Genomic DNA, 15,645 nt, shown 5'->3' on the forward strand with positions numbered 1-15,645 from the left:
TCATGCATTATTTAATCTTAATGACACCCTTGACAAATGACACCCTTTAGCACTATTTGGCCTGACTTCAGAAGAGTTAAGTAGCTGAGGCTTCCATTATCTTTAGCACCTTGTATTGTATTTCCTATTCTGTGCTAATGCCTTGTTATTCTCAGATAAAATGACCACCTGAAGCTCCAAACCAAGTAGTTTGCCTTCAGGCAAAATGCGGCACTCACGCTATATCCATATAGTGATAACATTTTCATCCTATGTCTGCTCTTTAGATTTTTCATTGTCTGCCCAATTATGGCACAGGATCACTATTTTAAAAGTGCAGCATAGCTTTTGCTAATATCTTTTGAAAAAGTCACAGGAATATCCCTTCTTCCCAATTTCTTAACCAAAGCTGTTAATGCAGGTAACCAATCAACCAATGGGACCTTGGAGGCTGTAGATTAGAACCTCATAAAGCCAAGGAATCAGTGGCTTTTGTGTGTGTGGTGAGGATGGAATTATTTTCAAATATTGATTTGAACCAGCCAGCCCAAACTTTCCTATAGCAGGTGTGAGGAACCTTTGGCATTCCAGATATTGCTGAACTGCAACTCATATCAGCCCTGGCCATTGGCCATGCTTGGGAGGACTGATGGGAGTTGTAGTTCAGCAGCATCTGGATGGCCAAAGGTTTCCCAAAGGCTTCTAGATTGGACTGGATTTTACACTCACCCATGGACACAACTGGGCCTGAATTTCAATATTCAGAGCCTGACTTACACAGAAAGTCATAGAATTTACACTGAATAGCATTGTATATTCAAATATTTTACAAACCTTCTCTGTATAAACAAGCAGCTGCCTTTAGAAAACAAAACAGACAACCTGATAGATCCTTTGGGCTTTTATTTGCAACAGTTTCTGTTTAACAAGTTGGTTCTTCTAGATGGCAAATTGAAGAGCATTTGAGCAGAACAGAATACCATCAGGGTTGTTCAGCATTAGTTTCTGCAAAATGAAACATGTGATAGTGATCCTAGCTGTTGTATTATTTTTAGAAACCTGCCTGTTGATAGCATATTCTGTAAAAATGACCTTTGAAGATGACTTTCCTCTCCTTAAGATAAGGTTTTAAAGATTTTTCTCCCTTTCAAATCAGATGCTCTTGCTTTTTTGATAACCCTGTATGCTACTTTTCAAAGAGAAGTCTGAATGGGTACTGTCTGTTTTGTCCCCCCCCCCCATCATTGAAAATATCACAGTTTTGAAAATTAAATGCTCTATTCAGTCACTCTTACAACTGCCAGATCTCTGTTTGCCTGGTAAAATCCCTGTTTCAGCTTCAGTTATGGCAGTACTGAAGCATTTTAAAGCATGTCAAAATAAGCATTTTAAATAAAATAGTAAATGAAAATGAATAATGGAGCAAAAAGTTAACAGACACCCTTCAAACAGTGCATTAAATGTTCTCTCTTCATGTTTCTTCTTCTTAACCTTTACTTTCCAGTTACCCTTAAGGGGAGAAAATCAGTTGCCTTGTTCTCTGCTGTGGAAATCTCATACCCATGTACCTTCTCCCACCAAACCCCTTTCCCCCCTTTTTATTTATTCTGATTCTACTTACCTTACCTGTATGATACTGCACTACAAAATGCTATGATGTGTTGCTAATATCCCCACTTTTATTGTTTTTTTATTCATTGTATTGTGAAGGGGGAAAAAACCCAATAAAACATTTATAAAAGTCAGAGACAGGGTAAGGAATCCAAATGGATTACTCATGTGAGTTTTAAGTAATCTAATCATTTAACTCCAATCTTCTCCCAAGGATGGCATGCTCCCCTTTTAACCTCATAGCAACCTGTGAGATAGTTTAGGCTTAGAGACAGTGACTAGTCCGTAAACACATAGAGAATGCTCCAGGTGATTAAGATTTGAAGCCTGGGTTCCTTAAGCCCAAACCCAGTACTCTATACACTGCATCACTTTGGATTCCAACTTAAAATTATATAGGCACCACTTTCCTCATGAATAGCCATGTGTAGTCAAACTAACTGGGCAGAACAAGTGCAGAGCATAGAGGATAGATGTAAATATGGAGTTTGGGACAGGAACCCCCCTCATTAATTCTCCTAGAATATGGTATCGAGTAGTTCTGAAACAGGGTAGGGAAATATTTATTCTTCGATTATGGATGTGTCATAATAGGCACCATGTTAGACATTTTCTTCTGTATGTGAGAGAAATAGGAATAACTCTTCTAAGATGGCAGTCTGCCAACACAGTTTTTATAAGTACTTTTATTTAAAATGACGACCATGTTTTGCTTTTAATGAACATGCTTCTCAATTAATTGAGCACCCCTTTTAATTGATCGTCAGTTTTCAGATCAAGAAATCCAAGACAATTCTTGACTAAATAATGCAGCCCTACTGATTTGCTTTCCTAGGACTGGTTCACATGTCATTCTAAGCCAAAACATGGCTCAGCATGAACACACAAGTGTACAGACTCCGGGAGAGGAGATTGTGACTGTTTTGCTTCCCCCCCAGTTGCTCTGCTGCTGTTCTGAGCTATGGTTTGACTTGGTGTGTAATCTGAAACTGGACTCATAGTTTAGCTCTCTGCGTCTTGACCTGTAACCAAGATTTGTCCTATGGTTTATGGCTTGTGGTTTGTTCAGGACTGCTGAATCATGAGTCTGGGTTTGAACAACATGCTAAGCCAAATCAACCAGCGCAGTTCAGTGGCAGGAGAACCAAGAAGGACTCAAAGACACCCAAGTTTTGAATTCGGGATCCCACACACTTGATCATTCATGCCAAACCATGACATGGCCTGCTGTGACTTGTGAACCAGGCCATTATGTGGAATGGAAGTGCTGTATAAACAGTATGTATTCTGTTACTACTATGAAGTGCAGCTCCCCAGGAAGGGGGCGGAGAGTGGCTGACCCTGAAGAGCGCCTGCCCTCGCCCACCCTTCGCCCTCCTCAACCACCCCGTTGGCCACACCGTCTGAAGACAAGCTCCCTTTTACCCGCGCCCCCTGAGAAGTGGGCTCCTGAGGGCTTTCCTTCCCCGGCCCCGCTTCCCTCAAACTCACGCCAAAGCTTCCCTCTCCCTTTCCCCCTTCGGGAGCCAGAGGACACTGCGGTTAAAATAAAAATAAAAATGAAGTGCAGCTCCCCAGACCTCTCTGAATGGCAGTTGTGCAAAGTCCAGTGAAAGTTATAGCTAGGCTAACTGTGTATGAACTTAACTGGGAGTAAATCCTGCTGAGTAAATTTACATAGGATTGTGCTGCCAGAGCCCAATGAACCATTAGGAATCTAACATGGCTGTTGATGCTGCAATTTGGTCCATGGCAAGAGTTAAAGGTAGTCTTGGAGCCAAAGTTCATAGGCAAGCATGCAATTCCCTAACGTAATGTGTGGAACAACCCTGTGCATCATTATAATTTATGCTCTTTCCCCACCCAGCCTTCTGCAAACCATTTGGAAGAGAACCAAAATGTCGGCATAGAATAGCTTTTTAATATAGAAAATACTGTTGCAAGAAAACATTTATGTGATTGCACAGAATATATTTTGTTTCCACACATCGAAACATTGCTGCTGATTAACACAAATGTGTGTCATTGTAGCTGCTGAGAAATATGTTTTCCTTGGTTTAAACTACAGAACTCTCTATAGAGACACTCATCAATAGCAAAATTAATCACAACAAGAGATTTCAGTGCATGTTGTGGCTTGCTGTGCTAATGCAGTTTACTTGTTTCAGTCAGGTAGCTTCCTTATAACTGTTTTTATTTTCAGATTCACATCTTAAACATGTTACCCTTGTCCAGCCTTCTGGATTTCTTCTAAAATGTATTGGTACATTGCCAAGTGATGCTGCGTGAAATTAATAAAATATGTCCAGTTCTTTGTCTTAGTGAGCCAAAATCTAACTCAAACCATTTGCCCTTGTAATAATAATATACAGATGCATGATAGGATTGGGAAATGCTTCCTTGTGATAACTTTGTCCCTTCTCCTGTGAGCTACTGAGTATCTCAAAAGTCACTGAGCATCTCAGGCTCCTTACCAGACTTCTCCAAGCTGGTGCCCTCCAGATGTTTTGCACTAATCTCCTATCAGCTTTGCAGCTCGATGTATGCTTGAGAGTACTCCTTACTTATGTAGTGCCCTGTCTCCTTCAAAGGTTGCTGTAGCAGAAGATTCATCAGCATCACATGCCATCCCTCTGCTCCACTCTGTTTTCCAGCCAAGACTAGGACTGGGAGAGCAGATGAAGGTGATGAATGGGCAGCAATAGTCTTGTGTCTGATCACTTGGCCACATTCTTCCAGCTTTCTGAGCTTCTATCTTATATAAAGGTAAAGGTAAAGGGACCCCTCACCATTAGGTCCAGTCGTGACCGACTCTGGGGTTCATAGAATAGAATAATAGCGGTGCTCATCTTGCTTTATTGGCCGAGGGAGCCGGTGTACAGCTCATGTGGCCAGCAGGACTAAGCCGCTTCTGGCGAACCAGAGCAGCGCACGGAAACGCCGTTTACTTTCCTGCCAGAGCGGTACCTATTTATCTACTTGCACTTTGACGTGCTTTCGAACTGCTAGGTTGGCAGCAGCAGGGACCGAGCAACGGGAGCTCACCCCGTTGCGGGGATTCGAACCACCGACATTCTGATCAGGAAGCCCTAGGCTCTGTGGTTTAACCCACAGCGCCACCCGCATCCCTTCTATCTTATATAGTTGCTAGGAAATCTCCGTAAATATCAAGGTCATGCTCACAAGTGCACATGCCATGCACCTGTAACGTGCAGTGACTTGGGGGCAAGGCCTCATCCACTCCCAGTTTAGGAGGTGAGCTTCCACTCAGATCATGTGCACAGAGGATGAGTGAAGCCATGCAAGGCTCAAAATTGGAGCGAGGGGCTATGCATGTAAGAGCAAGCTCCCCAATTTAAACCATCCCCTGCAAAGTGTGGCCAGGAGCAGGTGGGGGCATGACAGTGGAGGAGAGGCAGTGGGCATGACATCCCTCTTGTCTTCCAAGGGATTGCAACTGCATGGAGAAGAGTGCTTGAAGAAAGCTGTAGTGAGAAAACAATCCACATTCAAGTTACAGGACAGCATGAAGGGAACCTTCCCCTCTTTTCTGACAGCTTCTTAGCTACTGTTTTAGATGTCTACCAGGGAAGCTGATGTGGCTAAGAAGGGGATAGGGCTGTGTGCATTTCATTAAAGCCCTGTTCTCTTTCCCCCTGACATTGTTTTGAATAATTTGTTTTTTGAAGTGCAGAGGAAACTTCCCCAAAGGGGCAGAAATTTGGCAAAGGATCTGTCCAACTGAGAAATATCTTACGTTAGCTTTTCCTGACACACATTCCCACACTGTCCTGTTCCGATTGTCTGAGAGGAGTTTGCTTAAGTCCCTGTCTGCTCTGGAGATAGAAGGTGCTCAGGACTGCACAGCAGTCTTCTTATTTTCCAAAGTGTCACCAGCTGCCTTTTCTGACCTTGGGCATTTGAAATGAAATGCAGCATTTAGAAGCTATAAAACACTTAATCACAATCCAATCCAAGAAAAACATGACATAATAACAACAATAGTAGAAATAAAGCAGCAACCCTGATTCTGATTCCATGAAAGCAGTTCCCCAGAGAGGTCTACTGCTCGCTTTCCAGAAACAATGTAAGCTCCACCACCACCACCTCTTTAATGGAGATAGACCTTTAAAAATTTGTGTCTGTTGTGAATTGGTAATTGGGCATTTTGTTAACCTACACCTTTTGTACCTGGGGTGGGCGAAGCATGTTGGCTGCATAGCGTGTGTTAGTAAGGGATCTTAATAATACAAAATGCTGCTCTGTTACATTGATGAACAGAGACTTGTAGCTCTTTTGCCTTATCATCAACATCTGCACAGTGATGACTAAACAAAGATCAACTCAAAAACAGTTTGCAAATAGTGTTCAAGTTTGTGGCGAGAAGCCATAGGCCAAAGTTAACATGCTATATTCACATGCAACATCATTACTGTAAGAGGGGGGAATAAGGGGAATAAATCATGACTCCAATGTACTCCAATGTTTTTCTTCCCCTCTCTTAAAACTAGTCCAGGGAGCTGATTGGCAGGAGATTCAGGAGAGAAACAAAGAAATGCTTTTTCACACAGCGTTTAGTAACCTATAGTGTCACAAGACATTGTGATGTCCACCACCTTCGATGGCTTGCAAAGGGTATTGGGCCAAGTCATGGAGGGCTGGGCTATCCATGACTACTCTTCATGTATATGCTATGGTGAGGTTCAGAAGCAGCATCCTTCCAAATACCTGTTGCTGGGAATCAGGAGTGGGGAGAGGGCCAATGCATTCATGGCCTCCTTGTGGGATTCCCATGGGCATTTGGTTAACAACAGTTGAGAAACAGGATGCTGGACTACGTAGGCCTTTGGACTGTTTCAGCAAAACTCTTCTTATGTTCCAACAACCAGTATAGGCATCGGCATACATAAATATTTGTAAAACACTTTTCTATTTGCACCAGGACAGGAGGTCTGTTTCTTGATGTTTACTTGCCTTCATATAGCTTTCAAACATTACTTGTCTTGCTTAGATTTAAAAGAGCATTGGTCCATCTGTTTCAACCTCTTTGCGTATTATTTCTTCTTGCAGATTTGGGGTTTGTCGTGAGCACTTAGCTCTGCTCAGGGGCAGCCCTGCTATTAGACAGTGAGGTAGCTCTCTCAAGGCAGCTGATTTGGGGTGTTTGTTTGTTTAATATAATGAAAGGGCACAAAATTATTAGTTATACAGTATATTTTTTATTGGGACGCGGGTGGCGCTGTGGGTAAAACCTCAGCGCCTAGGACTTGCCGATCGCATGGCCGGTGGTTCGAATCCCCGCGGCGGGGTGCGCTCCCGTCGTTCGGTCCCAGCGCCTGCCAACCTAGCAGTTCAAAAGCACCTCCAGGTGCAAGTAGATAAATAGGGACCGCTTACCAGCGGGAAGGTAAACGGCATTCCGTGTGCTGCGCTGGCTCGCCAGATGCAGCTTGTTACACTGGCCACATGACCCGGAAGTGTCCGCGGACAGCGCTGGCTCCCGGCCTCTAGACTGAGATGCACGCACAACCCTAGAGTCTGGCAAGACTGGCCCGAACGGGCAGGGGTACCTTTATATTTTTTATTACATTTTCACTTCCAGGGACGGGGAGTTTCCTGTCGCAGGTGAAAAAAACAAATAGGTTTGCCTTGTCTCCTATTACCATGATTTAAGGGTAGTGGTGTGGTGGCGGCAGGGATGTCAAATACTGCTCCAGCCCCGGCAGATAAATGTCTTCATCTGGCCCTGGTTCCACTGATCTTTTGTTAATCAGTCTATCCATGGCAGTAAGATATATAGAGACATAAAATAAATGATGATATATGATTATGATATAGTACCAGTGTATATTATTAATATTTTTTCTGCTGTTGATATGACCATGATGGTCAAAATAACAACAAACAAACAATAAAGATTACAGTATAGAGCTGTGCAAGTTTCTAGTCACCAGTAGTGAAAGTGAAGATTGTATCTCCAGAATCCTGAGGGCATCTGGGCAGATTTCATATTGGCTAGCGCACTGAGCTTCCTGTTTGAAGATTTCTCTGGCCAGAGAGTATAGTTCCTCTCCTTATATTCTGTAAGTTCTACCCCATCCTCTCTACTACTCTAGTGATGTGGTCATCTTCCATGTGCAGCAGAAACTGTGTTACTAGAATGAGTTTTTCCCATTACGTGATTTATTTTGCATAAAGTATTGTTTCTTAAACTGCATACTGCAAAGGGCATTTTGTGTGACAAAAGAGACACTGCTGCCTATTCTTCTCTGAAAGGAAGGCTCCTGTGTTTTTAATGGCAGCCTGACATTGCTTCACCTGACATTGCTTAGCAGGCAAAGCATTTCTCATAATTTTATTGCCATGCCAGGGAAAAGTTCCCTTGTTAAATAAATGCTCACCTGTTGGCCAACTGTCAAAAACACAGGAGTCCTGTAGGAGGAGAAAATTGACGGAGAAGCAGTTACAAAGTCAACTGGTAGTAATAAGCAGAGCTCCATTTTTCTACCCTATCAGAGCTGGCTGTTGGATGCCAACCACTCGTTTTCTTGTTAGAAATGCTTACTGCAAAATTTTCTTTCTTTTCTTTCCTTCTTTTAAAATACTTTTCCTAAACAGTTATTACTGTTAAGGGACTGGTGTTTGGCAAAGCTCTACTCTTAAATTTGGCCTTACTACCTCTCTTGCTGCTGGAAATTTCTGTGATCCAATAAAGCAGAAGAGCAGCCTTCTGTACAGTCGTCTGGGTGCCCTTCAAACTGTCAGAGCTAATAATGGCAGAAATAAACATAAAAATGGAGAAAAGCTCATTCCACAGAATTGCCAACTTTTCTCTGGCAAGGCTCCTCTGCCTTTTAAGAGAACCAGAACTGCCTAAGTAGATGCTGCAAGCCTCTGTGTCCATAACTAGAAATTCAAGAAGGAGAAGCTCTTGGAAGCTTCCGGAGAGTATGTGGAGCTTCTGAAGACTTGCCAGAAGGTCTTTAAGGATCTTTATGAGCCCTTAAGAATTGAAAAATGTCCCTGCTATGTTATCTACATCATTTTAAGTAACAGCTGCCGAAATACAAGCTTGTAAATAAAAGTGATGGATCCTTTTTGCTGAAATCATCTCAAACATTAACTGAGCTTTAACTGCTAGCTTCGTTTGTGGTCATGGGACAATACAAGAAAGTGTCACATTTATACTCATCATGTAATATATTAATGCATCTATTTCTTGAATTTAGATTCATATGAATGTTGTCAGTGTTTTTTTTTGAAGCAAAGCTAATTCATTCTACAGATGTCAAACATCTTGTGTAGGGCAACAAGCAGCAGCAGCAGTTCACACGCTTAGATGTTCTGTAGGAACAATTTACTGTTCAGAGCCAGCTTTTAATTGTGCTGAAAACATCAGTGGACAGTCCAAAAATACTTGACACTCTCCCATTTTCTGCTATGTTTTAAGAGGGTGTGTAGATGACATAAGAGAGTACGTCAATGGGATCAAGATGTTGATTCTTTGCATCCAATCTTTTGCTGGACATTCTGAAAGGAGCCACACTTGGCTCTTCAGATTGAGCCTGTTTTAGATAGAAGAAATACCTAGGTTAGGTTTCTGTTTTTTACTTCAGTGCCCACTGGGAAAGAATAAAACCTCACATAAACTACATAATGTGAATTGCTCTCATTAATTATATCTACATACTTTTTTTTCAGACTTTCTGTCCCGGTCCTTACTGGTGGATGCAATACTCGTACTCCCAATGCACTTTTTGAAAAAGGCTTTAATGTGTAGGTACAGAATTCGGCGGCCAGGTTGCAAGACAATTTGAGCATTTTACACCAATCCTGGCCCGACTGCACTGGTTGCCAATTAGCTTCTGGGCCCAATTCAGAGTGTTGGTTTTGACCTATAAAGCCTTCAACAGCTTAGGACCACAATACCTCAAGAACTGCCTCTCTGCATATGAACCTCCTCAGACCCTGAGATCATCTTCTGAGGCTCTCCTTTGTGTGCCTCCTCCAAGAGAGGTCTGGAGGATGTGAAAACACAAGAACGGGCCTTTCTGCTGTGGCTCCCCCTTCGTGGAATGCTCTCCCCAGGGAGGTTTGTCTGGCACATTCATTATATATCTTTGGATATCTATATCCCGGTCTTTGGATGACTAATGTTCTAAGGCCTTTTAAATGTGCTTGTGGGAGGGGGACCTTATTGTTTTGCTGTTTTTGTTTTGACTATTTATTCAGGTTTTCGTCTTGTGTTTCTGTCTTGTGAACTGCCCTGAGATCTTTGGATGAAGGCGGGGGGGGGGGGGAGGTATATAAACCTAATAGATAAATGATAATAAATCTGGTTGCAAAGCATTCAGGTTAACAACAACAACAACCATTTTTTATTTATACCCTGCCCATCTGGCTGAGTTTCCCCAGCAAGTGTTACCATGGTTGAAGCTCATGGTTTGGTGTAAGCTGGCATTGTCCCAACACTTGACATCTGTCCCCCCCCTCTCCTTTCAAAGATCAGGGGAGGCGCAGTCATTCAAAGTGTTGGTGCTGACCTTTAAAGCCCTAAACGGCCTCGGTCCAGTATACCTGAAGGAGCATCTCCACCCCCATCATTCTGCGGTCCAGCGCCGAGGGCCTTCTGGCGGTTCCCTCATTGCGAGAAGCAAAGCTACCAGGCAGAGGGCCTTCTCGGCAGTGGCGCCCGCCCTGTGGAATGCCCTCCCACGAGATGTCAAAGCGATAAACAACTACCTGACATTCAGAAGACATCTTAAGGCAGCCCTGTTCAGGGAAGTTTTTAACATGTGATATTTTAGTGTATTTTTGGTTTCTATGGAAGCCGCCCAGAGTGGCTGGGGAGGCCCAGCCATATGGGCGGGGCATAAATAAATTATTATTATTATTATTATTATTATTATTATTCGGATGGTTGATTGCCATGGGACTGGGCAAGCCAGTGGGCACACTTCTGAGCAGACTAAGTTTGCCAAGTCTGTTTCAGCCAGTGCAGTTATCTTTGTCCTTGGCGATAGAGACTGAGTCGCTGACTGATCTATCTCAAGGCACCTCCTTTTCTTGTAATTACATGTTCACTCTTTTCATCTTCAGATCTGCTCTGTGTTTACCCATATTTCTGTTTTCAGGCAATGCCTCTCCTATTCTTCCACTAGAACTTTTACTTGTCCCCTTATAGACCATTTTTTTAATTAGCCTTCATTCTTCCTGTTAATTCTTTTATCTTTCCTGTGCATTGCACAGTCCATTGTTCCATATTATATTCCATGCTTCCTCGTTCCTTCTTTCATATTCCTTTGCCCTTATTACCAGATTTGTTCAAAAAAAATGATCCCCTGGTGGTATTTGATCACCACTGGCAGCTATCTCTGCTGTGTCACTGCCGCCTCTGTGCTGATGCTTATCCCACAGATAGTCATACAATTATACAGAGATTATTAATATAATCACCATGGCAACTGGCAAACTTATGAGAAGAACCATTCAAAAGGATTCCAATTCTCCCCAATTCTTCATTTGAATTAAATGCTGAATTATGCCAGTTAAAAGATTGACAGCAACTTACAAACTTAATAAGTTGAAACAAAAGGAAAATCTAAATTAAAAAACCTCTTTATACTGATTGATATCTGTTCTGTATTGAAGCCTCCAAAAATTAAAAAAAATAGTGCCAAATTTAACAGCATCATAAGTTTTGCCTTTCTGTGCATATGTTAGGGGTTTTTTTTTTTGGTTTTTTTTAAAGTCTTCATAGAAATGTAGCTGTTTAGCTAGAAAATGACTTCCTGGTTGTAAAATGCAATAATATGACATGGTGTTGAACATCAATATAAAACAAGCAGCTGCTCCATTTTAGGCTAGCAGATAATTTGGATTTAGTTTATTGGTTAGTGTGTGCTGCAAAAAATAAAGAAAGCAAGAAAAACCCCCTGACCAAACCACATAAATGGATTTCCTAAAATATACAAAGGGGGGGGGGGAATACTTTAAGTCCCATTAAAATAGCTGGGAGTTTTGCTACTGACTTCAGCAGGTTATGGATGGCACCCTATATCGGAACCTGTCAGTCTCAGCTGGACCTCTCTGACCTTTTCTGCAGCGTGCGAGTAATGAGATTGCCCTTTCCCTTCCTGACACAGTTGCATCGCTTGACTCGAGGAGCTAAGCATTTTCAACATGTCCGTATTCTCCAGAGGTGTCATTTTCTGATTAAAACAAATCAAAAAGCTTCAGACTTGGCATGGCAGTAGTAAAAATCCTTTCCAGATGTTTCATTTTAATTTTTTTTTATAAAAAAATAATAATGGCAATGTATATTTTCCCTCAGTCACAATAATTTTCTTTCACAATAAGGAAGAAGACTGAAAGCAAAGTGGCTCTGCAGTCAAGCCAAACGATCATTATTCACAGAAGGTATGTATTCCCCCCCATGTCTCTTGTCTCTCTTGATCCTTTGCTACTCTACTTCTGTTTCGTATCATTATTTATAACCTTCTAGCTAAAGTTCAAGGATGCAATCCAACCCCCCGTGCTTGCAAGCAGTAGGATACAGAATGGCTTCCACAAGGTCCTGTGAAAACCCCTCATCAGCTTCCTCCCTCATACATGATGCAACTTGGCTGGGCCATCTGGTTGTGGACAACCAAAATCCCTCCTGTACCTTTCCATTTAACACACCTTACTGCCCCCCCCCCTGCAAGGCCTCTGGGTGTTGCTCTACTCTTGACTTTGCTAGAAGTAGCCTGGTTGGGGTCCTGAGGAAAGGTGAGCTACTTAATGCTGATGATAAGACATGGGAGGTCCTCTGATGGAACAGGCCAGGATGAGTAAAGTGCTTGGAAGAGCAGCAGCATGTTCAAGGCAGCTGATGAGAGATGGACACATTATTGTTGGGTCCTTAGGAGCCCCTCTGTTCCTGGCAAGAGCGGGGTGCACCCAAAAGAAACAGCCAGCAAATAAGCACACATTATGAACTTGTCCTGTTGATTTCAGTGGGTCCCCTATGAGTATGACTAAGGCTGCCATCCTAAACCCTCTTACCTAGTAGGAAGGCCTAAAAAGTCAATGGAATATGGTTAGGATGCTCTGTAAGTCTGGATGCAATCCATAGTTTTAAACTCACATAAAGGCCCAAATTCTCGCTTCCACCTTACCTTTAACATTGGTCAAGGTATCTCAGTCTAGGAAAATTGCCTTTTTATCTCGGAATGATCTCTTTGTATTATCTGATAAAAGTGCTCCACATTCCTAGCAACCCATTCCATCTTTTCTATCCTGGGCATTGACCCACCTCACAGGTAATGCTGAGTTTAACCAGGGATTAGTGCACATAATCAAATATGTGGGTTCCTGCCGTGATAATTGCAGCTGCCACACTGTTCAGGGCTAAGCCATTATTTGACTTAGCACTACATCCAGACCCAGGCTGGTGGCTTATCTTGCTCCAGATTAGGGATAGACTAGTTTGTAAAGTATGGTTTCTCTCCATTCCTCATTGTTTCACTCTTAAATTCAGTTTTCCACATTTCCGTAGCAGTTTGCAATTTTATTTTAATTTTTTTAAAAAACTCATCAGAATTTGCTAGCATTTTAATGAGAATTTCTCCTAGCATATACATTGTTGATAAATATACACATTTCTGCTAACATTTTCCTATTATATAATGCATTTTTGTACACTTTGTTCACTTACATGTGTACTTTTAGGTTCACTTTATATGCTTTTGTATTACTATTTTATTGTTTAATGTTGCCTTTGGTTTAATTGTATTGTACACTACTTAGATATTTTAAAAATATTAAGGAGTTTATAAATGCTTCAAATTTAATAGAAAAAAATATTCTGTCCAGGAACTTGTGTGTTTGCTAGTTCATGCTAAGCCACTATTTGGCTTAGTACTATGTGTGGTCATTCAATCAGTTAACCTTTTCCTTATATTTCCCAGATGTTTAATGCATTGCTGTGTGACAGCCAACATTGTTGTTATCTTTATTTTTCATTTAAATCTTAAGTTTCAGTTATACAACCTAATTTAGGGGAAGTTTTAAACGTCTTAGTTGATTAGAGAATATACTCCTGCCAAGTATAAAATGATTCCTAAAATTTCAGATTTTCATGGAACCAACAAAGACATTTCACAGAAGAGCCTGCTAATTTATTTGTTGTCAATTTTGAGAGCAACAGAATATTGCAAAACACATTGCACAATGGAATTGTCCAAGGCAATGAACATTTGATCTGTAGCCAGTCTTGACGCAGCCAGTGTGACAGCATATATGCGTCAGAGTGACCTTACTTGCACATTCCAGTTCAGAAAAATAGCAAGAAACACAAAGACACTGTGATGCATTTTAGATAAACAAATGCCATCACATTTTCAGCAAAAAATGTATATAATACAGTTGACCCTGACCATTTCTGAAGTTCAAGGATACCAGGTTTTAATGGTTCCAGGCACAATGCCATCAACCATAAACCTCAGAAATGCCCTCTTTTGTAATACTGAATTCAATTTCTTTTGTACAGTTTCTTTTACCATATTTTTTAACCGAAACCATGTGCTCAACTAGTGAATACAATGCATTTTGTTCTCAAACTTGTATCAGCATCAATAGTACTTCCTCTCTCTCCCCCCCCCCCCGCAAAAGTCTGCACTCATAGGCAGTTGGCAATTTTCAAGGCAGTTCTAAATTGTGCTTTTAACTTTAAATAACAAATATTGAGGTAATTTGGCAGTTAAAATATTTACCCTGGATTTGACTGATTCTGTGTTGCGTTGCATACTTGCATATTGTTTAAGTTGTAAATTTTCCACATATGTTGAACCACCTGAGCCAGAGTTTCTATGTCATCCTCTCCACTGTTCACCCCCAACGTAACATATTTGTGCAGACTCCATGGGCCACCACAACCCCAATCCAGCTCATTCTACTCCTGTATAAAACTGGCATGAGATCGGAGATGAGCATGCTAAGCTGTGTGTCCTTGTCACTGTCTCCATCACCCTCCATGAGTTGGAGAGTGAACTTTTGAAGTGGGGGCACCTCCACAAGAACAGGAGATTCCCTGCTTCAGAGAGGGTTGGTAACCAGTTTGTGGAGGACTATGGGAGTCATGTGCTCATTCTTGCTCTCTCCACTGATGTGTTGGTTTTGCATGCAAGTAGGATACAGTGATTTTAGTATGAGGTATGTGTTTTGGCATGGATGTAGCATTGCTCCTCATTTATTAAAGAGTATTTGAAGTAGTTCATAGCATCTCTAGTGAGCTAGAGACCACAATATAGAAAACAGAATGGATATCATTAGAATTGTGGCAAAACTCTGGTTTCTTCTCCTGTCAGAAATGTCAACCGTGAAACTGTTTAAAAAAGAGATGCTGATGAGGTGCTCAACACCAAAGCTCTATTTGTTTGCAGAATAAAGGGCATCTTTGAATTGTTTCTTCACATGCATTTCTAACTTTCCATCCATTCTTAGAATAACACCAGATCAATATGCATCCAGTGCCCTTGATTGTGCCTCAAAAGGCACAAGCTAATGATGCCGACAGCTATTGAAAAGCTTTCCATTTGGCCCAGTGTTGGATAAATTATCCTGAAGAAAACTGTAGAACCTTTTCCAGTAATGCTATTAATGCAAGGCATGCCATCAGCAATATATCTCAGTACTTAATAATACATTATAGGATTTGTTTAAAAAAGAGGGGATAATGGAGGAGCAATCTTTTTAACTACTGAAAAAAGCATTCCTGATATTTGTTTTGTACTTTCTTCAATTTTTCCTCTCAAAGAAAAGTTAAATTGGGGTTTTTTTGGGGGGGGGAGAGAAAGAGTGTCTTTTCTGTGTAGCATTTTAAGAAAAGAGATAGATGCAGAATATCATTTTACTCTTTTTGGAATGTTAAATAACAACTGATCCTTCTGAAATAGTTATGCTAAAATAGCCTAAGAAACAGTGCTTTGGATGAGATGGGATGGGAGACACGAAGTATAATAGAAATAATACATTCCAGCTGCAGTCCTATACAGCAACTGTACCTGGTAGTAA

General features: G+C 41.4%; 1 protein-coding gene across 8 annotated transcripts in view; it reads left to right on the forward strand.

Moving 5' to 3' along the window:
* Positions 1-15,645, forward strand: part of LOC309540428 (uncharacterized protein) — a 110,732-nt gene that overhangs the window by 26,071 nt on the left and 69,016 nt on the right. For 6 of the 8 annotated variants that reach the window (XR_014223241.1, XR_014223242.1, XR_014223243.1 and 3 more), the window contains one exon: positions 11,954-12,009. Coding sequence is in view for 3 of the 8 variants with exons in the window: in XM_082237306.1 (XP_082093432.1) it covers positions 11,954-12,009 (56 nt within the window). In the remaining 5 variants the exon portion in view is untranslated. Of the gene's footprint in view, positions 1-9,291; positions 9,367-11,953; positions 12,010-15,645 lie in introns of all 8 variants that reach the window. The other 2 variants (XM_082237305.1, XM_082237307.1) reach the window with 2 other exon arrangements.

Source organism: Podarcis vaucheri (genome assembly GCF_965113315.1).
Source record: "Podarcis vaucheri genome assembly, chromosome: 9".
In the NCBI taxonomy this organism is placed as follows: Eukaryota; Metazoa; Chordata; class Lepidosauria; order Squamata; family Lacertidae; genus Podarcis; species Podarcis vaucheri.